Source organism: Dermochelys coriacea, chromosome 9 (genome assembly GCF_009764565.3).
Source record: "Dermochelys coriacea isolate rDerCor1 chromosome 9, rDerCor1.pri.v4, whole genome shotgun sequence".
NCBI lineage: Eukaryota > Metazoa > Chordata > Testudines > Dermochelyidae > Dermochelys > Dermochelys coriacea.
The window spans coordinates 34,860,394-34,885,083 of NC_050076.1; the positions used below are offsets into that span (position 1 = coordinate 34,860,394).

The window sequence follows — 24,690 nt, forward strand, 5'->3', positions numbered from 1 at the left end:
ACAGAACCACTAACCCAGGAACCTATCCTTGCAACAAAGCCCGTTGCCAACTCTGTCCACATATCTATTCAGGGGATACCATCATAGGGCCTAATCACATCAGCCACACTATCAGAGGCTCGTTCACCTGCGCATCTACCAATGTGATATATGCCATCATGTGCCAGCAATGCCCCTCTGCCATTGGCCAAACTGGACAGTCTCTACGTAAAAGAATGAATGGACACAAATCAGACGTCAAGAATTATAACATTCAAAAACCAGTTGGAGAACACTTCAATCTCTCTGGTCACTCGATCACAGACCTAAGAGTGGCTATACTTCAACAAAAAAGCTTCAAAAACAGACTCCAACGAGAGACTGCTGAATTGGAATTAATTTGCAAACTGGACACAATTAACTTAAGCTTGAATAGAGACTGGGAATGGATGAGTCATTACACAAAGTAAAACTATTTCCCCATGGTATTTCTCCCCCCCACCCCACCCCCCACTGTTCCTCTGATATTCTTGTTAACTGCTGGAATTAGCCTACCTGCTTGTCACCATGGAAGGTTTTCCTCCTTTCCCCCCCCCTGCTGTGGGTGATGGCTTATCTTAAGTGATCACTCTCCTTACAGTGTGTATGATAAACCCATTGTTTCATGTTCTCTGTGTGTGTGTATATAAATCTCTCCTCTGTTTTTTCCACCAAATGCATCCGATGAAGTGAGCTGTAGCTCACGAAAGCTTATGCTCTAATAAATTTGTTAGTCTCTAAGGTGCCACAAGTACTCCTTTTCTTTTTTCAGAATCTTGAAGCAGTGTTTTCACAGGGTAACAAAGCCAAATAATAAGAGAATGACAAACTGCTGTCTAATACAATAAGAAAAAGGAGAAGAAAATCAAATTATTGGTTAGGAAGGAGAGGGTTTGAAATTGGTTCTTAGGATGTGATAAAAATCAAATAGTGTAATCTCAAAGCAATCTACTGGAGTAAGAGAGGGATGAGCGGCAGTCTGTGTGATAGAAAAACAGCATTTGAGACAACATTTTCTGGAACAGAGGCTAAAATAGAGGGGAGCCTGGGCACAGCAGAGGAAGAATTCTTCCCCCTCTCTCTGATTTAGGGGAGCTTTGCTGCTCCAGAGCTATCACTCCTCCCTGGCTCACCAGTGATAACACACCAGGGCAGAGACTCTGAAATGAAAGAAGCAGGAGAAACTGGCTGAGGAACTTCTGGTGCCCCCAGCTTTCAGGTCAGCAGATGGAGCCACAGCAGCCCCACCTGACTGGCAGTAAAAAAGATGCAATAGGAAGATTTGTCCCTCAGCTGAGTCTCCCTCCCCCCCACGGGGTTAGGAAAAACCTCCCTGCTGATCCATGAAGCTCAGAATGCTGTGGATAAAAATTCATGACTTCTAAGATGTGAAAGAATGACAGTAGAAAAGCTGAAAGAGTGGGAATGACAGAGGGAGATGCAAGAAGGAGTCAAGAGAGAGGCAAACAAGCACAGTAGAAGTACAAGAACTGAGGAAAGCAATACACATTTATTTATGGAAAGGAGAGCATGATGGATGGTCTTAAGGGGAAGACAGTCTGAAATAATCAAACAGATTGAGAATGGCCTTAGGCAAGTTTGAGTCTTATTTCCCACCCACCCCACATCTGTAAAAGGGGGGTGGGGAAGGTGTATAAAATATAATTCATATCTCACTGGGCTTGCAGGATGCTAAATGAATGTTTAAGGCATTATTTTAACAAAATCAGAGAGGCTTAAAAGTGATTATTGTACAGAATGTCAAGGAAGTGAATGAGGGGCAAATAGAAGGAAGAATACAAGAGTCATAGATGTGTCTGAGGGAGTGTACCAGGAAGTTAATGCCACTGGAAGTTCGGGAGAGTATTAAGGAGGAGTTTTACAGATGATCACTGTAAGCAGAGGATGTTTGGAAAATAAGAGACAGATGGGGATAATATCAGTGTATATGGAAGAGTCAAAGAGTGGAGGACTCAAACTTTGGGATTACAGAGGCGGTCTTGGGGACAGAAGGAAAGCCAGAATAGAGAGAGAAGGAAGGGAAAGAGTGAGAAAGTTAGAGAGACAGAGGAACAGGAGAGATACTGAGTGCAGAAGAGTGTAGGAAAGGTTAAGGAGTATAGCTGGTGACAGGAGAAGCACCGAGGCAGGGAAGACAGGATTAGGGGAAACAAAATACAGAGCAGGATCGGTGATGCAAAGTCAAAAAATAGGAGACTTAGAGGAGTTAGAGGGAGGGATGCAGTTGATGGGAGATATGAGATTTGGAGGCAGGGGTTATGGGAGATTTGAGGGGTGAGAGTGAATGTTGGAGAGTTGAAAAAATACTGAGGCAAGGAGAGACACTAAGGCTGGGAGTCAGCACTGGAAGCAGGGAATGTGTGTGGAGAATCTGGAGGGACATATGAGGGAGGGGCTTGTTTGAAGTGACTTGGGGGAATGAAGTGAGAGAGTGCTGAAGGGGCTCAGAAGAAGAAGACCATGAGATGGTCTTGGGGAAGTGAGAAAGGGCTTGTAGGAAAAGGCAGGAGGACATGAAGTGCTGAAGGCAATGGGAGTAAAAGCTGGATCTTGCCAAAAACTATTGGATCCTGCCAAATTTAATTCCAACCCTGCAAATTCCAGCACCTAACTAGAGAACACTAGCTGCACCCACTGCATCAAAGACCCTATGCACCCCAGAACGTGAGCACTGCAAACATATGGTTCCTGCACCTGGATCCTTCTGGAAAGATCAAGTTCCTATCTTCTTAATGCCAAAGTACAGACCAAGTCTAGCATTCCTACTGCACCAAAAAATTCTGGACCCTCATGCATGAGTGCAACAAAACCCTGGATTCAACACATTCAGTATTGTCAAAGCCAGGGCTTTGGAGTGGAGCCCAGAGCTGGAGCACGGAGAAGCTCCAGAGCAGTGGAACTGCAGGTTTTTGCCTGGAGCTGGAGCAGAGCCAGAGCACAGCTCCAAAGCCCTAGTCAAAGCCAAGCATTCAGAAAAAAAACAAACAAACAAGCAAACAAACAAACAAATAAAAAAACAACCACTATATAAAAATAACCCCATAATATTGTCTTAAAAAACATGAGATTAAAAAAAAGTTGGGTTCTTTTTAAACGTTTTGAATTTTGAGACTTCAGAGTTCACATTTTCAAAAATATCTCCTTATTTGTGCGGACTAGAAACCTTCTTTTTAAAAAAATTCTTATTTCAATCACATAATTCCAGGAGTTGGGACTTCAAGAAGACACACTAAAATATTGTGTGAGTCACAATAAAATCATGAGCTGGCAACGCTACATGGATCCTGTTGCATCCACATAGTGTTTAGCCTCCACCTCCGAATTCTATGGCATGAACACAGAACAAGTATTGCAGCACCTAGTGTACCAAAAATGTGGACCCTGATTAGTGATCCTTTTACATCAGATAAATCTGCAACCAATACACTGTTTCAGGGAATCCACAGTAATTCCGATCTGATGTCTTGATTTTTTAAATACAGCTAAATTTAATATCATAACACTGAACTTTTGCAGGGGAAGTGGTTTAGTAGATGTGAATAATCACATCCTCCTAGCTGATCAGGAGGAATTGGTGCATGAAGCACAGAAACAATAACAGAAATATCAAAAACACAAGACATGGTATTAACAGGAGATGTTAACTACCCAGACATCTGTTGAAAAAATAATATGGCAAAACTCAATTTCCAATAAATTTTTGGAACAGGGACAACTTTTTTGTTTCAGACATTAGAGGAGGTAACCAGGGGGATATGGTTTTAGACTTGATTCTAACTAACAGGCAGGAATTGGTTGTGAATCTGAAGGCTGAAGCCAATTGGGGTGAAAGTGATCATGAAATTATACATTTTATTAGGCCAAGGAAAGGAAGGGGTGATTAATGAGAATGGACTTTTTAAAAAGCAGACTTTAAGAAACTCAGACAACTGGTAAATAAGGTTCCATGGAAAGAAAATATAAGGGAAACAGAAGTTCAGGGGAATTGGTAGTTTCTCAAAGAGGCAATACTAAAGGCACAACAGCAAACTATCCTGATGAGTTGGAAAGATAGAAAGAATAGTAAGAGGCCAGCAGGGCTCCATCAGGAACTCTTCAGTTAACTCAAAATCCAAAAGGAATCCTACTAAAAGTGGAAACATGGGCAAATTACTAAGGATGAGTCCAAAAGAATAGCAAAGACATGTAGGGACAAAAATCAGAAAGGCTAAAACACAAAATGAGTTCCACCCAGCTAGGAACATCAAAGAAACAAAAGAGGGTCTATAAATATATTAGGAGCAAGGGAAAGACAAAGGAAAGTGTAGGTTCTCTGCTTAGCAGGGAAGAAAAGCTAACAACAGATGCCATCAAGAAGGTTAAGGTGTTAAATGTCTATTTTGCTTCAGCCTTCACTAAAAAGATACATTTGAACAGATATTCAAACACAATTAATATTAACAGGGGGAAGGACTGCAAGGCAAAATAGAGAAAGAACAGGTTAAAGAATATTTAGATGAGTTAGATGTACTCAAGTCAGCAAGTGCCTAAAGGTATTCACCCTATTGTACTTAAGGAACTACCTGAAGCAATCCAAGAACCAGTAGTAATTGTCTTTGAGAACTCATGGAGGATGGATGCGAGCCCAGCGGACTGGAGATGGGCAAATGTAGTACCTGTCTTTAAAATAAAGATAAATAAAGGGAATAAAGAGGACCTGGGGTATTATAGATCAGTCAGCCTAATTTCAATAGCTGGAAAGATAATGGAACAAATTATTAAACAATTGGTAAGCTCCAAGAGGATAACAGAGTTTTAGGGAATAGCAAGCACAGATTTGTTAAGAACAAATCATGCCAAACCAACTTAATTTCCTTCTTTTACAGGGTTACTAGCTTAGTGGATAGAGGTGAAAGAGTAGAGGTGATATATCTTGATTTTAGTAAGGCTTTTGATGAAGCCCCACATGACATTCTCATAAGCAAACTAGGGAAATGTGGTCTAGATATTACCATTAGGTGGGTGCACAACTGGTGGAAAGACTGTACTCAAAAAGTAGTTATTGATGGTTTGCTGTTAAACTGAGAGAACGTGTCTGGTGGGGTTCTGCAGGGATCTGTCCCTGGTCCAGTACTATTCAATATTTTCATTCATGACTTAGATAATGCAGTGGAATGGATGCTTATAACTTTTGTATATGACACCAAGCTCAGAGTGGTTGCTAGCACTTTGAAAGACAGAATTAACATTCAAAATGACATTGACCAATTGGAGAATCGGTCTGAAATCAACCAGATGAAATTCAACAAAGACAAATACAAAATTCTGCACTTAGGAAGAAAAATACAAATGCACAACTACAAAATGGGGAATAACTGGCTAGGCAGTAATATTATTGAAAGGGATTGGGGGATTACAGTGGATCACAAATTGAATGGAAGTCAACAATGTGATATGCCGTGTTGCTGTAGCTGTGTCGTTCCCAGGATATTAGAGAGACAAGGAGGGTGAGGTAATATCTTTTATTGAACTAACTTCTGTTGGTGGGAGAGAGAAGCTTTTAAGCTATACAGAGCTCTTCATCAGTTCGACCCGATGAAGGTCAGGGCAAGTCAGACGTGAGGAAGAGCTTTCCATAGCTCGAAAGCTTGTTTCTCCCACCGACAGAGGTCGGTCCACTAAAAGATATTACCTCATCCACCTTGTCTCTCAACAATCTGAGACAGTTGAAAAAAGGCTAATATTCTGGGGTGTATTAACAGGAATGTTTTATATAAGACACAGGAATTGTTCTGTTCCACTTGGCACTGGTGAGGCCTCAGCCAGAGTACTGTATCCAGTTCTGGGCACCACACTTTAGGAAAGAGGCGGACAAACTGGAATAATCCAGAGGAGAGCACCAAAAATGATAAAAGGTCAGGTTTTCTAAACCTATGAGGAAAGGTTAAAAAAACTGGGCATATTTAGTCTTGAGAAAAGAAGACTAAAGGAAGGATCTGATAGTCTTCAAATAAAAGGGCTGTTAGAAAGAAGACAGTGATGAATTGCTCTATATGTCCATTGAAGATAGGACAAGAAGTAATGAGCTTAATCTGCAGCAAGAGAGATTCAGGTTAGATAGTTGGGAAAACTTTTTAACCATAAGGACAATTAAGCACTGGAACTGGTTTTCAAGGGAGATTATGGAATCCCAGTCATTGGAGGCTTTTAAGAGCAGGTTAGACAAACCTTTCAGGAAGGTTTATTTGGTCCCTTCCAGCCCTACATTTCTGATTCTATGATCTCATGACAGAGATCGTCAAAGCAATCTAAGGGATTTATACTTGTATTTGGATAGTGCTCTGTGCCAGGATGCACGAGTGTTCAGATTTTTATAACAGACTAAGAGCAGCCATATTTGGACTCTACACAGTAGAATTCAGGAGTCCCTGGTGCAAAGTTTATGCTGCCAAGATTGAAATGCTCTTGCACTGGAACTTGTTGAAGCCTGGATTCTTCTGGTCATGTAGGAGTAGCAGCATCTGTTGTCTATTTTAATTGTACTATTTGAGAAGATAGGGAGCCAAAAGGTGGTAGGATCCAGAAGGATCAGTGTTTTTATGGTGTTTACAACAGGGATGCACTGATGTCCTAAAACTGCAGCACCTGCACTTCCCTTTTACCACGTTTGAGTTTGTGCTCAGAAAAATTAGCTGGATTGCAGAGGATCCTGATACCAAATACCACTTTTTGCAGTGCCAGCTTACAACAGAGTCTGGCTATTTTGGTACATCAAGAGCTACTGTTTATTTAGTAGAAGTTGGGGAGAACTGGAGTTAAAAATCGGCAGATGTGTTTTTTCCAGTGCTACTGGCTCGGGATGTATCGGGGGCAGATTTATCCACAGGAGGACGAACAGCTACTCCTGTTTTTACATAGATTGTACAGTTTGGGGCGTGGGGCAAGATACACGCGTCAGAGCCCGGGGTTTGTGGCCCTGGCATGGCAGGATGCATGGAGGTCCGGAATCTTTTGGGGGCAGGGAGAGCAACTCCGTGGACTCCCTGACCTTGCCGTGAAAGTTGGGGCAGCAGCAGGGCCGGGGAGCAGCCGGGTGCAGGTGCCGGATTCCGGTTTCCGGGGTACTCGGGGTGGAATTCAGGGGCGCCGCCGGGGTCCGAGCTCAGCGGGCGGCGGCGGCTCCGGCCTGCACCCTTCTCCCGGCGGCGGGGGCGGGGGCGGGGGGCGGAGCGAGGCAGAGGGCGGCGCGCGGCGCGTCGCCAGGCGGGAGCTGGGCGATGGCAGCGGCGCGCGGCGCCCTCGCTCTTCCCCGGACACCGCCCGCGCCCGTCTCCTCGCCATGGCCGGCCATTCTCTGCTGACCGTTCCCAGGTAGGAGCCGGCCTGCCCCCGGCCCCAGGGCTCCAGCCCCCGGGTGGGACCGCGGGCCCCTGGCTCTGCTCCCCGGCCACCTGCCAACGCCCCTGGGGCGAGCCGGCTGCGGAGGGGGAGCCCGGGCCGGCGATTTGGGGCGCAGGCTCCCCTCCTGCCTGCGGACTGTGGAGCGAAGCGCTCCGGGGGCGCGGCTGTAAACGGGCTGCCCGGGGCAAGCGAGGGAGACAGTGAACGAGGCGAAGGAGCGGGGAGCTCGGGGCTGCCAGCTGCCCAGGGAAGTACTGCCCGAGGCTCAGCCCCCTTGGCCTGACCCCTAGCACCAAGGGGGCTAAGCGTGTAATTGCCCATAGGAACCTGGAGCCACCCTCCGTCGGGTGACTTTCTCCAGAGAGCCCAGCAGAACGGCTGGCGGATGCTCAGCGCCTTCCAGAAACTTTTGCTGTGAAGGGTCCTAGTGAACCTTAATCATAATTAACAGCAAAGCCGTGAGGGAACTGGGATCCTTGGAGGATTTAAAATCTCGCCCCTCTTTGCCAGAGCAACACTGTCTCTGTAAAAATAGCGATACAGATCTTGAAAATTAACAGCGCTAAAGCAAGGATAGGGTAGGAGGATGGCTTTGTAGGACGGAAAAATCTTGCTGGGGAGGAGAGAAAGTGGGATTTCTGATAAATGAAAAGTGGGACATTGGAAAATTACATTTCATCCTAAGTATTCAGTGAGATGGAGGGTTGTTTAACTAGCAGTTGTTTACTTTTAATATCTGCATCCAGCAAATTCTCTCTCTTAGAGCACGATTTTCAGCCCCTTGTAATATAGTGTTGATTTCGCTTTGGCACAATATCATTTCTGTAGCAGTAGTGTAAAACTAAGTGCTATAAAAATGAAATGGCAGATCTTATCAGGGCTTTTATGCTGATTATTTAAGAAAACAACAGGTTGGGGTAAAAATAGTAAATAAAAGGTGTAGCATACAGCACTGAATATTAATTGCGCATATGAATGCGCTAGTGTAACTATGCGAAGTAGCAATAGTTACATTTGGGGATTTGTTTTTTAAGCTAGTCTCTCAGATTTGGAGCTGTCTGCATTTATTTTACTAGTACACATCAGTCAGAAAGGCACTGCAGAAGAGAAGTATGCTTTTTTGAACAAATAATCATTTCCTGTATTGTGAAAACTGTTGAAGTAAAACAATGGTGTCTAGGGTTTTAAAGAGATAGACTAGATAATGAATAATTTAGGAAGAGCAGAATATGGGTAGAAATCACTGTACACAAAACTGTTATTAAATTGTATTTTAACACTGTACTTAGTATGTGACAGAATGTACTTTTACATTTTTCTGAATACATTTGTGTATACACAAAAATAAAATCTAGAGATCAGAAGGATAAGGGGCTTTTAAAAAAAGCTGTGAATGTAGTTTTGGATTTAAGTTAAAACATTATAAATAAATCATTTAAGGGGCTTAAACACTGAATAGAAAATAAACATTAAAAACCAATCAGAATAAGGTTATTGGTTTTTCAGGAAAGCAATACAAAAAAAATGATATCCTAGAGGTTCTTTCATCCCTTCTCACCGGACAGCCTGTATGTGACAACCACACTCATTTTATAGTAATAGAACAAAATGCAAGTACAACACTTCTTGACTGTCTCAGTTCTATAGGTTTCAGAGTAGTAGCTGTGTTAGTTGTAGGTAAGGCATTTTTGAACAGCTGATCGCATAAATGAGAGAATTTCCTTTTTAAGAGGAAAATTGATGCACAAAAGGAAAATATTAAGGGTTGTTACAACAGGCTTCTCAGAGTAATCTTCAAAATGCAGTTTACTTTTGATTCTTGACAACGGACATTTACTACTAGAGATAAAGGCATCTTATGATTTAGCAGTGGATACAATGGGGTTTTTTTTGCCTCTAGTAAGGAGCTCTAAAGAGAACTAAAATTAATGCTGATAAGAGTGCCTTCCTCTCCTCCATGAGGATGCAGTTATAGGATCAGATCCTAAAGTATACAAGTGAACTTAAAAAAAAAATCTAAGTTTTCAAACATTGACTATGGAGCTGTTTTTACAGTCTACCCTCATAACCAATATCTGTCTTAAATTGCAAGGGATTCATTCTAATGGCCAGAAGGGACCATTAGATCAGCTACTCTGACCTCTTGCCTATCAGAGGCCATTACATTTCACCAGTTACCCCTGTATTGAGCCTATTAACTTATGTTTAACTAAAGCATATCTTCCAGAAAGGAATCCAGTTTTGATTTGAAGACTAAGATGTAGAATCTACCACTTACTTCCCTTGGTAGGTTGTTCTAAAGGTTAGTCACTCTCACTATTTTTAAAAAAAAAAGTTGTGCTTAATTTCCAATTTGAATTTGTCTGGCTTCAGCTTCCAACCATTGGATCTTGTTATGCCTTTCTCATCTAGATTAAAGAGCCTTTTAGTACCCAGTATATTCTGCCCATGAAGGTATTTATACACCATAAACAAGTCACCTCTTGACATCTTTTTGATGAAGCAGATTGAGCTTTAAGTCTCTCATGCTAAAGAGGTTTTCTCCAGCCCTGAAATCAGTTGTGGCTCTTTTCTGCACCCTCTCCAGTTTTTCCAACAACCTTTTTAAAATTTTGACATTGATATTGTAATGCTGCATACAACTCCAGTATCACCAGTCCCATATGCAGAGGTGATTTTCACCACTCTACTCCAACTCACTACTGCCCTGTTTATATGTACAAGGAATGCATTGTTAGACCTTTTAGCCACAGCCAACATGACACAGGGAGCTCATGTTCATTTGCTTGTCTACTATGACCGCTATATTTTTTTTTTTGAGAATCACTGCTTTCCAGGATGTAGTTCCCCATTCTGTAGGCATTGTGAGCACCCCTTGTTCCTAGAGGTATGACCTTGCCTTTGGTTGTATTAAAACTCATTGTTTGAATGGGCCCCCCCATATTACCAAGTGATCAAAATTGCTTTGTATGGCTGCCTTGTCATTATTTTGCCAAGTTTGTGTCATCCACAAATTTTATATTTACTATCAGGTAATTGATATAAGTGTTTAGTATTGGCTTTAGTACTGATCCTTTGGAGCCCTACTAGAAACACCCCCATTCAAAGAAGATTCCACATTAATAACTACTTGAAAACAGTTAGCCACTTCTTAAACCATTTAATGTGTGCTTTGATACTGTACAGTTCTAATGTTTTTAATCAGAACATCATTTGGTACTAAGTCAAAGACCTTACAAAAGTTTAAGTATATTACACGAATGCAGTTATTGTTATTAACCAAAAAGTCAAAATCATAATAATAAAATCATGTTGACAAACATTAAAGAGTGAAAGGGTATGAGATTTAAATTATACTCCTAACAGCTATTCCATTATTGTACCCAATGTTGAGATCAAGCTAGTAACTCTGTGGTTATCTGGGTCATCTCACCTTACCTATCTCAATACTCGCACTCTTCCAGTTTTCTAGAATTTCCCCAGTATTCCAAGATTTAATAAAAATGGACATCACTATGCCCACGATCACCTACACCAACTCTTTTTGAATTCTTGGATGTTCCTTATCCAGGGCTGCTGATTTAAAAATGCTTATCCCTGTTAGATATTATTTAACGTCATCCTTGTTTACTACTGGACTGGAAGGTACTTCATCATCCTAATGTGATACAAGTCTTTCATCTTGTTTCTTTCCAAATACAGAACAGAAATATGTTGAACGCTATGTCTTTTCTGCATCATTAATAGTTTTACCATCTCCATCTACTACTGGGCCTATACTGTGATGGAATCTCTTTTGTTCCCAACATGGGGGAATTCCTTAATTCCTCCCACCCCATAAGATCTTTAGATTCTCTTATCAATTTTCTACATTTCATTTCTAATTTAGATTGCTTACTGTCAGTTTCATTCCCCCCACCCCACCTCACTTGTTACAGGTTGCTTCCTCTCCCCCCCCCCCCCTTTACTGCCTTCATTTCACTACTGAACCTGGATGGGCTTTTAGCCAGATTTGTTCTCTTGCTTGATTATGGAATCATGGCTTTTTGGTCATCTAATAAACTCTTCTTAAAGAGATTCTAACTTTCATCCCCCTGTTTCTATCTAATGACTGAAAAAGAATAAAGATTCATCCTTTTAAATGCTTGATAAAACTTCGTTTGGCTCCAGGAGTTAAGAAATATACTTTAAAAAAAAAAAAACCCCACACACACACCTTGTGGTAAAGTCATTTAGAACCAGCTGCTGTAGTCCTTAAGCAAGCAAATTCCCAGCTGGTGAAATTCACTACCGTGCAGAGAGACAGCACAAGACCTGTGCATGCTTAAGCTGTCCCACAAGTCTTCAAAACAGGGATTAAGTAGAGCTTGGGTGTGCCCAAGCCCACTTATGCATTTACACTGGCTAGTAGGGGACTATTCGAACAGTTTTTGTTTAGAGTTATTTTCTACTAGTTTTTATTTATTTAAAAACTTGCAGGACAGTTGAGATCATTGAACTGAGCACACTTTATACTGCATGCACTTGGATGACCACATATCCTTGGAGAACAGAAGCACTTAGGTTATAACATGCATCTATGTCTCAGGGGTGTTGTGGGGATTAGTTAGCTAGTGAGCTCAATCCTTTAGCTGCTTCATCAGTGAAATTCTCCATGCAGAGAGTCAGCACAGGGCCTGTGTGATCCACTTAAGTCTGGAAAATGTAAGTGTAACTGTGCTGGCCCTCTACAGAAGTATGACTTTCACCCCATTCGTGGGACTCCCATTGAAGTCAAAGAATGTTCCAGGCATTGAGTAGACTCAGAATGTGCACATGCTTTGAAGATGCACTTTTTGAACATTTTTAGTCATAATTATGACTTTAAATGTAAGCCAGCTTCTTTGTTTTTACACTACAATGAAACAATCTTCATAGGTTGCATATAGAGTAGTTACACAGAAGATCAGAGGGAAATTTTATATTAGAAGAGACTAAACAGTTCTGCCGTGTATTCAGAATGGTCTTAATCTCTTTCAATTTTACATGGTCTTTGCTATTTCCGTTCCTAGTGGAAAGACATCAAATTAGTGGGTAAATGGTCTAACATGCCTAAAAATCAGTTTGTACATACACCCACAGTTTTATGCTACTATTGTCTTGTAGATGTGCCACCCTCTTAGTGCTGATGTAAGAAAGTTAGTTGTATTACCGATATTGTTTACCTCTTCAGAATAAATTGTTTTAATGTTTATTAAAGGAAAAGACTGCTCTGCTAGTAACATCTGTATAGAAAGCTTGCAGTCTGAAAAGAACTCTGAAATACAACACAGCCCTCCCCCAGCCCATAAAACGTGGTATCTTAGATTATCAGGAACTACAAAGTTGCAACAATGTATTTGTTAAGGCATTAAATTAAAAGGTCATGTAATCTTTACTTCACATTATATACTGTGGTAATTATGAACTTTTACACACACACACACACACACACACACACACACACACACACACACTAAATCAAGTGAAATTCAATGCAGTGTTGTTCATTTGTTTTCAAAAGCAAGTACCATGTTTGAACTATGCCAGCAGTTTGTGTGCAGTTTCAATCTACTTGATGTGAAATTGATTAGCATTTTAGAGTAGTACAGCCATGGTTACAGAGATTAATCAAGCCATCCAGTGTGTGTTATAGGTTGTTAAATGTTAAACAATACTAAGGCATGGGTTTGCATTCTATCAGCAGCTTGTTTTGGTTTAAAGTAATAGAGATGGAGTCAACATATTATGTAGTCTAAATATATTTATATTTGTAACTGAATAAAATGGCTGTTTTTCACTCTTAGGAGACGTGACGTGAGCATCTTAGATAGGGTGCTTAAAATACAGTATATTTTACATAGGGACTAATCGTAATCTATACAAGAGTTTGACCACTAAAAAAAAAAAAGACTTTAAAAAAATACATTCTTCTAATGACAGAGGCCAGATTCCAATACCTTCCCCCACCGAGTGCCGAGTTGGTCCACAGCTAGAGTCCCACTGAAGTTGGGGGGAGGGGGGGTCAGGGAGTGAGGGTTATTCATGGAGTAAGGTAGTACTGGTTGTGAATAAGGATATTGGGATTTGCCCCAAGGAGGACCTTCCTAACGGAGGCATTTCTCTCCCTCCCCCTGCTCCATTTCATCTGGCTAAAAATTCAAAAAAGAAAGGAAGAAATATGTTAGTCATTAAGGTCACATCTACATAGCATTTTGAGCCCGCCAGAGTGAGCCTCCCAGGCCGGTGGTTAGACTTCTGCTAGTGGGGGCTCATGCTCGTGCTCTGATAATAGCTATTTACACAAAACTTTGAAGTTGTGACTTAGGCTGGAGCTTGGGCTCTGAACCACCACCCCATCACCCACAGGCTTCACAGCCCAGGCTGCAACTTCAAAGCACTGGCTACACAGCTAATGTTAGAGCACTAGCACCAGTCCCACTAACCCAAATCAGTCAACTCAGGCTGGGATGCCTGCTCCCATGGGCTCCCATATACTGCATAGAAACCCTAAAAAGGCTGTCAAAATGTTTCAGGCGATACTATTTGGTATATTAACAGGGCATTTCACAGGTAAATAGTGAATTATAGTCAGGAGTTCGTTATTACTTGGCAATCCAAGAGTGCAATGGGACTACTTGTGTAAGTACCACAGAACAGAAGGAAGAAAGAAAAATTGGGCTCTAGGTTCTGACCCTGTAATTCTTGTGCAGACAAAACTCCCACTTGATTTCCCCATAACCTCTTACTACCTAAGAATTCTGGTTGACATTCATCTTTTATATATATATATATATATATATATATATATATATATATATATATATATATATATGATTTCTCCCTTAGAGTACAATAGTGTTCTTGTAATTCACTGAGTAGCTGAGTCATTCCTCTAAGGTATGAGAGCAGATCCTTTGCCCAGGAATAGCCAGGCTGGGCTCAGGTAGGAGGGGAGACAAAAAGGGCAAATACCCACCAACCAAGCACAAAAAAGTTTCACAGCTGCTCCATGAAATATACCGCAGCCTAGTGGCTGGAATAACTCTGCAGTTATCAGAACAAGCTCATGCTTTGGCATGAGGAGAGAAAGTGAGGATCTTTAGCTCACCCTTCACCTTGAGCTGCTCCCAATTCATGCTGCACATACTACCCAGAAAGTTCACTTTCCGCTGGGTTCCATGAAGTAGAGCTCCATGCACACCTCTCGTTATGCCACAAAAACAACTTGTTTCTACTGCTACTGGGCCTTTGAGGAGGACACTGAATTTTCCCCATAATCTTTATTATGAAAGTCAAGATCTCAGTGAACTGACTACGTACTGTTGGGTTTAGTGATCTGTACAGTTAGGAACAGTGTTTTTAGGAGAGAAACAGAGGATCGCTCTTACCAATGGTTTGTTGGCCCAGTTCCCCACTGCCTCCTGCCCTCTGTAGTCTTGTACATCTGTGCAAAATGAATGTAAGTCACCATCAAATCAGGCTGCTAGTGTTTTCACGCTAACTTTGCTCTGGTATGAAACAAACAGCAAAGCAACAGAGGATCAGTCATTAGAAAAAGAAGAGCCCTGATACAAGCAAAGCATTATAGAAGGAAAGCCAGGATTGCTGGGCTCTTGCTCTGGATGTGTGTGGTCTTGTGTAAAGGAAGCTAAGATGATCACATGGCTGAATGATACTATGCTACCAAAGGGATTAATAGTACTGAGCTGCCCTAACAGGGAGGAGTAAAAGTTTTTCAGAAGTGATTTTAGAGCCGTGTTTGCTTTAGAAAGCATCAATGATTTTTGATCAATGAATAGTTAACTTCATATTGTCAATAATGAAAATGACTGAATTCGTGTTTCCCTGGGATATCAGAAGGGAAATAGAGCTTCATTCCTACAGAGGAACTGAAAGTAGGAGTCATGTAAATTTGAGAGAGATTTTCTGTGAGCAAGTGATGACAGAATATAGTCTTTAGCGTCAAAATGATCAGATTGTTCTTCTACAATTTTAGCTAATAGCTTAGTATAGTTTAGGAGCAGATCTGCATGTGGTCATAGAAACAGTCTCATTAGAGCAGTTGGAACTTCTGAATGTAAATTAGATGCAAATGCTCAGTTTAGACCATTTTACTTTATCATTCCCTTAGATCAGAAATCATATAAGCTCACATCAGTTCGTAATCAAGTACTATGGAAGGCATCCGTCTACTGCTTGAGAGTCAGGTTGTCCTTCCTTAGGGCCAAATGTGCTGTTACATGTTCAGTGGGAATTGAACCCATGGAATTTAGCTTTTTGTGGAATCAAGATTAGTGGCTATTGTTTAATTAAGTAACACAAACACAATCTTACAGATAATCTTCCACCAGCCTTAGATTTGTAACAGAGTTAGATTCAGTGTGTGTTGGTTGCTGTATGTGATCAACTTTTAATGTTGTACCTGATCAGAATAGGTGGTTTTATTTACCATAAGTAACTTGACTTACTCCCCCGCTCCCCCCAATAGCATCTTCTGTTAAGGATTTGGATCTCTCACCAGTTTTATATTTGTGAGATTCCATTTACTTCAGTAAAGTTATTGCTGACTTTATGCCACTGTAAGAGAAAGGTGATCAAGCCCTGTGTAAAGAAATTGGGATATGTTATCAGTAACTTAATTGATGTAAAAATATTAGTGTATAGGATATTATCTTACCATATACATTCCCTAAAGTTGATTCCAGTGTAATTGGATATAGTGACTGGAGTAGAATTAAAGTGGTTTGCAATTTCAATCACTGTGAACCTCTCTACAGATGTTACTGTCATTCTGTGCCAAAGACTACTTCACTATAAGTATACTGTGTAAATCAGCTTTTAAAATTTGAAAGCTAGTAAAATTGTGTGTTTAACACAATAGTCAATTCAGGCACTATTTCTGATAACTTAAGAGTCAAAAACATATTTTCTGTTTTTTAATAAAGGGACCAAGATCCAGAACTGGATGAAGCAAAGAATAAATTTAGCAGATAGCATTTTCTAGAACAGTGGTTTTCAAACTGCGGGTCACATTGAATGTAAGGCATTGGGTTGCAGCGGCTCTGGTCAGCACCACCGACCAGGCTGTAAAAAATCCCAGCGCTGATGCTGCGTGGCTACGGCAGACAAGTCGCTACTTGTTCTGACACTGTGCTGCACCCCAGAAGCAGCCAACAGCAAGTCTGGCTCCTAGGCACAGGGGAGCTCTGCGTGCTGCCCCTGCCCCAAGCACTAGTTTGAGCATTTTGTGTTGGATAGTACTTATTTCTGGAAAGGAGGGGATAAAAAGCTTGCTTAAAATCCAGCAGAATTAAAACCTGATTAGAATTCTAAACAACTGGTCATTCAAACTTGTTTTAGCAGCGTGCACCTATCTACGTCAGGAGAAGCCTGCTGATAAAAAGATCTTGGCACCCTAAGTATAAATTGTTGTAGGGTTATAAGCCTAGATTGTACATTGCAGGGATATGGGGGGGGGGGAGAAGGGGAAGAGGAAGAGAAGACATGGTTGGGCCAGATCCTGAAGTCCTTATGCATCCATAATACAATAGGAATCTTGCTGACTTCAGATTTGTTGAAATCAAGCCGGGAGGGATTTTGGATGTTCAGCAACTCCAGGAGCAGACCCAGATGTGTCAGCTACTATTAGCAGTAACAGTAGCAGCTTCAGGCTCCAACTGAGGTCAGTAACAGGTTGTCCCAGGCACTGTGTGAAGAAGGAAGCACTCTGAAGAGCCTAAAGTCTACAAAGGCAAGAGAATGGGGAATTAGCTAGATGCATTATGGTTTTAAGTTGCCCCTCAGAATAGACCACTTCAAAAGTGTTAACAAAAAAGGGGATACAATATGTGCCATTTACCATACAGTATGCCATGCCAGACAGACACATTCAGGGGCATAAGATTTGATCAGTATTTAAGATGTCTGGGATAATGGGGAGGGACAGGTCAACAAATTGTTACCAGGCATTGCTCCTTCATCTGCCTTTTTGTAGCTCTAGTAGCAGTATTAGTAGAGTTTCATTTAGGATTTCTATAAGCAACCTTTGCTTCTTTTTTGCTTTTTCTGCTTTTCTTCTTTGCTTTGATTCTTGTACATTTTCCACATTTGCTTTCCTATGGTTATTTTATTTAGTATTGAGTCCAGATCCTCATTTTATATCAATTCCATGCTGTGTGTGAGGTTTTACTAGATGAAGGGGAGGATTTAGGCCCTGATCCTGCAAACATTTATGCATGTGCTTAATGTTAAGTGTGTGGGTAACCCCACTGATTAACTTTACTCACATGAGTAGTTAATTGAAAACATGTAACTAAGTGTTTGCAGGATCAGGTCTTACATAATAAAAGTCTGCATAGTCCATCCCTGGCACCATGGCCCCCTATTTTTAAATCTCTCAGCGACAGCACTGGTGTTTTGTGAAGCCCACGGTTAGACAGGGAAAGCTTAAAACAAAGTCGCTTCCTGGTAGTGATTGCTCAAGCACTTATTGAATCTGCAAAAAGAAAAGGAGTACTTGTGGCACCTTAGAGACTAACAAATTTATTTGAGCATAAGCTTTCGTGAGCTACAGCTCACTTCATCGGATGCATTTCTGTAGTTCACGAAAGCTTATGCTCAAATAAATTTGTTAGTCTCTAAGGTGCCACAAGTACTCCTTTTCTTTTTGCGAATACAGACTAACATGGCTGCTACTCTGAAACCTGTCATTATTGAATCTGGTCTCACTTCAACAAGTTTTACACTGGTATAACCCCATTAGGCCCTTGACAGCTGCTTCTGATTTATATCAGAATCAGGCCCTATGTATGTAAACATGGTTATCCTTATTTTAGGAATCATCACCAAATAAAAGATAGGAGATTTCCAAGGATACAGCTTGTTTTTCAGTGTAACTTCAGTTAAGTGGGGGTGTTCTCCAGTAACTTTTTTTTAAAATCCTGTTTACAAATAAGGTTGATTATTAATGCCCACAATAAAGGCTTCCTGATTTTTGAATAGAATTATTGCATTTGAAGAACTTGAAAAGCCAATCTCCTGTCAGTGGGACTGAGACAAATAGAATAATTGCATTTAGGTCCCAATGACTAAAGAAAGGTCCTTTTAAAAGTTAAAATTACTGTAGCTCAGTTTGCCTTCTCTCTGTGACATCTAGGAAGACATCTAGCATAAGGCTTGGCATTTCTGCAGCTTTATCCTTCTGAAATGCAGATTCTCTGCAAAACAACAAGATGTGCACCCCAACAGAGTGATGGCATGCGAGATCTGAAAATAAAGCAGGTGCTTAGTGAACTTATTTTTTTTTTAAAAAAAAAGCAAAAAAGTGTGTAAAACTAGCACTACATCTTTTACTCATTTACTTTATAGATCATATCAGCATCCAGATCAGATTGAGGGGAAGGTGGTCAGCACCCTCAATTCCCAGTGAAATCAATAGAAGTGGAGGGAGCTGCATAGCTTTCAAAGGCCCTTAGCACTGTACAGGTTCAGACCTAGATATTGTCCCATTACATTATGCATGGGTCCCACCTCCATAACAAAAACCCCATACATTTGTTCAAGGTATTTATAGATTGTCTGTTTGACTAGCCATCTGTGCTCTGATTGAAGTACACACGTCAAGACTGATCAAAATGAGTTGTGTTAGAATAGTAATTTCAACAGCATCTAATCTAAAGCTGTCACTGTACAATGACTATATTGACCCTTTTACATGCAAAATTAAATTTTAAGACAGGGTACAAAATTCAGCAGATACCAGCAGCATTGGAAGGACCGCAGGAATAGTCAGTTTCTTAGGTTCTGGTTCAGAAAAGATTAAGTGAAATAGGACCTTACTTCCTTGGATGATTGAACAGCTGTGACTATCTACCCCTAAACTATGTTCCCTCCATTGAGCAGACAGCTACAGGAACTTGAAAATTCCATGTAACTGTTTTTAACTATCCCAGGGATGTTAAAAGCTTTTTACAAATGATTCTTTAATACTGTTTGTTAGCTTTTTTGTAAAGCTTAATAAGTCTTTAAAAAAGGCATTTATTTAATTACTCCTCTTTGTATACTTCAATACTTACTGTTTTAGATAATTTTGATAGTTGGCAACTTTTTGCCACAGAGATGAAGCTTAAATGAAGCTTTGAGCACAAGATACCAGTGTTTCAGTTCATTTAAAAACAAAACAAAAACCACCACACACACACGTAGATGAGGCAGTTATGTATATTGAATGTAGCAGTAGCAATGGGATAGTAAAGGGTGAATGATTGCTCTTGATGATACATTTCGGCTGACTAATGGCAATAGCTCGTTTATTCCTCTCTCAGTAGCCCCCATGGGATACTATTCTCTTCTTGTACATTGCACTTTTATAATGAAACCCAGTAATTTAAGTATGAATATTCTAAAGTTGCAAATAAGCCACTGGCACAAAGCCAGCAGTCTCGGTTGTGATGCTACATTGTGAAGCTGCACCCTCCCGCTGGAAGCAACAGGAAATATTGCCTCCCAGAGCTCCCAGGCATACCATGGGAATGCACCCGCTGCTGCATCTCTTCAGATGTGTAGCATACATCTATTTGCATGTCCATCCAACTCCTTTGGAGTGAAAAGTGTCTGCAAAAACACTAGCACACAGTCTCTGTCCTTAGGAGCATAAAAGGACAAAGACTATGGTCAGCCCCTGCTCCAGGGGTATAAAGTGGCTTAAATCCTTCTCTTGGATACCTGTGCAGGGTCTAGTCACAGTCTGACCCAAAGAAAATAAAATTAGAATTACTACTAAAGGATGCTGAAAAACTAAGAAGTGATGTATTATCACGGGAGGCCAAAGGAACTTGGGTCTCTCTGGATATATCTACACTGCAATTAAAAGCCCATGGCTGGCCTCTGTCAGCTGATTTGGGCTAACGGGCTGTTTAATTGTTGCTAGTGCCCAGCTCTAGGACCCTGCAAAGTAGTTTCCTTTATTCCCAAAATTTCCTATATTTATTAAATGCAATAACTAATTTTTGGGAGGGGCTAAAACCCTCAGTTGTCTACACCCAGGAACATGAGATCTCTGAGAAACACTCAGATGGTGCAAAGGCAGGTTGACAGTTTAGTAGCTGGCAGTCTTCCCTCTGAATCACTGCTGGCAAAGTAAATAAATAAAAACAGTTCTGGGTTAGGGAGGATTGTGCTACTGTAAATGCCATTTTTTACCTGAGACAGGAAACGGAGGTGATAGAATCATAGAAATGATGACTTCTAGAGGTCCCTTCCAGTCCTACAAGTCTAGTCCCTTACACTGTGGCAGGACCAAGTAAACTTGGACCATCCCTGACAGGTGTTTCTCCAACCTGTTTTTTTAAAAAAAACCTCTAATGATGCAAATTCCACAGCCTCCCTTAGAAGCCTATTAATAAGGCTAACGATCCTTATCATTAGAAGGTTCTTCCTAAAATCTAGGCCATTACTTTTTATCCTATCTTCCGTGGGCATGGGAAAACAACTGTCCTCTTTATAACAGCACTTAACATATTTGAAGACTTATCAGGTCCACCCATCAGTCTTCTTTCCTCAAGACTAAACATGCCCAGTTCTTTTTTTTAAAAAAGTTTTCTCCTAGGTCAAGGTAATGGAGTTCTCTACTCACCCCTGGGGTATCTCCTTGTGGCTGCATCTGAGAAATAGTTCCACCCTGTCTGACACCCTCTTCTGTCTCCCATTCATTCTGTAGCCCCTTTCTTATACTCCTGGAGTTGCAGTTCTTCTTTGTTAGTTAGGATGCTCCTTCTTTGTACTTGGCCCTCTATAGTTTTCCCCTTCCGGGGTATAAATCACATCACATCACTGAACTAGTTTACCAGATATTCTGGTAGTCCCCCAATTTAAAGCTATGCTCCTCTATTATGCCAGTGGCTAGGATCCCAGGTCTTCTACCTATCCTCTGGATCTTACCTATTGTTTTTCTAAGCCTAGAAAGTAACTACAGGTTTTTATGCTACAAGCCCCTTCTTCTCTCACTTCCTGACTTTATACAAGCCCCCACCTATTCCAGCCCAGATGAGCTCCATCTTCAATTAGGGCTTGACAGTGAAGCCTAAATCTACCTCCAGGTGCACTCTACCAGGTTAATTATCCCCTTCTGAGCCACTTTAACCCTTTCAGGGGTGATGTGGGGTGAACACCCCATTACAGTCAGGTTTTCTAAATGTTTTGTTGTTTTGCTGCTCTCTTCTGGACTCCAATTTGTCAACATCTTTCCTAAAGTGTTGTACAGAATTGGACACAGTACTCCAACTGAAGCCTTACCATTGCCAAGTAAAGCAAGACAATTACCTCACATGTATTACTTATGACGGACTTGTTAATACACCTGAGAATATTAGTCTTTTTCACAGCTGCATCACTTTGTTGAGTCATTCAGTTTATGATCTACTATAACCTCCAGATCATTTTCAGCAGTACTAGCCCCTATCCAGTTACTCCCCATTTTGTGGTTGTGCATTTGTTTTTCCTCTTCCTTAGTGAAGTACTTCTTTGCACTTGTCTTTATTGAATTCATCTTGTTGAATTCAGACCAATTCTCCAATTAGTCAAGATCATTTTGAAGTCTAAGCCTGTCCTTCAAAGCATTTACAACCCCTCTCAGCTTGGTATCATATGCAAATTTTGTAAACAAACTGTTTACTCCATATTGACTAGTACTTGACCTGGGATTGACCCATATGGAATCCTACTAAATACACCCTCCCAGTTGATAGCAAGCCACTGATGACTCTGAGTACAGTCTTTCAACCACTTGTTCACACACTTTATAGTAATTTTATCTATATCACATTTCCCTAGCTTGCTTATGAGACTATGGACTATATCAAAAGCCTTACTAAAATCAAGATATATTACATCTACTCCTCCCCACCCCCACTCCAGTTCCCAATCTACTAGGCCAGTAACCCTGTCAAAAAGGAAAGTTGGTTGGGCATGATTTGTTCTTGACAAATCCATGGGGGCTATTCCTTATAATTCTATTATCCTCTAAGTGCTTACAAATATAGTGTTTAAGAATTTGTTCAGTATCTTTTGAGGTATCAAAGTTAGACTGGTTGGTCTAGAATGCCCTAGGACCTTTTTGTTCCTCTTTTTAAAGGCAATTACTATGTTTGCCCTTCTCCATTCCTCTGGAATCTCACTTGTCCTCCATGAGGTTCTCAAAGATAATTGCTAATGGTTCTTAGATTGCTTCAGATAGTTCCTTAAGTACCACAGGGTGAATTTCATTAGGCCCTACTGACTTGCATATATTTAACTTATCTAAATATTCTTTAATCAGTTTTTTCCCTATTTTGGCTTGTGTTCCTTCCCCCTTGTTGTTCATGTTTATTGTGTTGAGTATTTTGTAACCATTAACCCTTTTAGTGAAAACTGAAGCAAAATATGCCTTAAACTCCTCAGCTTTCAGTCATCAGTTACTTGATTTTTTTTTTAGACCTATACTGGCCTTCTTTCTCTCAGTCCTTATATTTTAAAGAACCTCTTCTTATTGCCTTTTATATCCCTTCCTTAATGTAACTCATTTTGTGTCTTAGCCTTTCTGAGTTGATTCCTACATGCTTAGGCTAATTTTTTCGTACTCCTCCCTAGCAATTTGTCCATGCTTCCACTTTTTGTAGGGTTCAGGTCATTGAAGAGCTCTATATGGAGCCATATTGTCCTCTTACTATTCTCCTAAGCTTTCCGGAATAGTTTGCAGTTGTGCCTTTAGTGTAATCTTCTTGAGAAACTGTTGGCTCTCCATTTTCTCTTAGATTTGCTTCCCATGGGACCTTAAACTCAGAGAGCTGGTAGGTAAAGTCTGCATATCAGAAGCCCCTGGTCTTTATTCTGCTGCTCTCACTCTTTCTTTCTCTTAGAATCTTAAAATCTATCATGTCATGATCACTTTCACCCAAATTGCCTTCCACCTTCAGATTCACTATCCATTACTCCCTGTTAGCCAGACTCAAGTCTAAAATGGCTGTCCCCCCATTACTTCCTCCACTTTCTGGAACAAAAAGTTGACCCAATAAATTCCAAGAACGTAATGGCAGTTTTGTGTTTTGCTGTATTACTTTTCCAGCAGACATCTAGTTAAAAAGTCCCCTATTAGTACAAGCTCTTGTGTTTTGGAAATTTGTTATTTCTTCTGGAACTGCCTCATCTACCTCCTTTTCCTGATTTGGTGGTCTATAGTAGATCATCTTCATGACATCAAGCCTTTTATCTTTACCCAGAAACTCACATGTCTGCCGCTCACCTTCTACTGGAGCTCAGAACAAGTGTATATATTGTGGATGCATAATGCAACGCCTCATCCCTTTTTACCTTGTCTGTCCTTCCTGAACAAGCCATACTCCTTTATACCAATATTCCAGTCATGAGACTTAGCCCACCACATCTCTATGCCAATTAAGTCATAATTTAGCTTAGATATGAATACTTCCAGCTCTTCCTGTTTTATCCCCCCATACTCTTTACTTTTGTTTATAGATATTGAAAATGGTTAGCAGATTACCCAACTGATTTCCCTCTTGTTGTTCTTGTGATCCTATTGTGATCCTTGATCTCAACATCTAATCCTCTGTTAAGGTCACCTTTTGTATACCTATCTGTGTGCTTTTGGTATCTGCCCCCTTTGAACCTAGTTTAAGCCCTCCTCACTAGGTTGGACATTGGTGTGCATAGATGTTCTTTCCTTTCTTGGTCAGATGGTCCCCATCTCGTCCCAGCATCCCTTCTTCTCAGAACAGCCCCTGGGCAAGGAAGTCAAAACCCTCCTGCCCACCTCATTTGAGCAGGCAAGTATTCATCTCCATGATGTGTCTTCTTGCCTGGGTTCTTATGGCTACTTATGTTCTTATTATACTTATATTAAACATATTATAGTTTCTGTGGTATTCTCCATAAGTGTAGGTATATTATATAACATGGGTGTCTTCGCTAAAGTCCAAGTTGTATTATATTATGCTTCTCTAAGATCTCCCTGAAGTTTTGATAAGAAGAAATATCTTTCACTTCCTGTGCAAAACTGTTGGTGAGAGTTGCTATATATTACTGAACAGCTACTATATTGCACCCTCGAAGATGGTGGATGAAGTGATCCCTGTTTGTAAAGTGCTTTGGGATCCTTCTGGGTGCAAAGTGAAAGTAAGATCATGATCCTTTGACATCTGGAGCCCCAGAATGAAGTCAGAGGGACAAATTGAGCCTGGGCTTATGTTAACACTAACA

General features: G+C 40.8%; 1 protein-coding gene across 9 annotated transcripts in view; it reads left to right on the plus strand.

The window, feature by feature from the left end:
* Positions 1-7,255: 7,255 nt before the first annotated feature.
* LOC119861595 (SPHK1 interactor, AKAP domain containing) overlaps positions 7,256-24,690 on the plus strand; it is a 104,683-nt gene continuing 87,248 nt past the window's right edge. For 5 of the 9 annotated variants that reach the window (XM_043492401.1, XM_043492406.1, XM_043492404.1 and 2 more), the window contains exon 1: positions 7,270-7,389. In XM_043492401.1, the coding sequence (XP_043348336.1) occupies positions 7,358-7,389 (32 nt within the window). In that variant the 5' untranslated portion in view covers positions 7,270-7,357. Of the gene's footprint in view, positions 7,390-24,690 lie in introns of all 9 variants that reach the window. The other 4 variants (XM_038416896.1, XM_043492405.1, XM_038416898.2 and 1 more) reach the window with 3 other exon arrangements.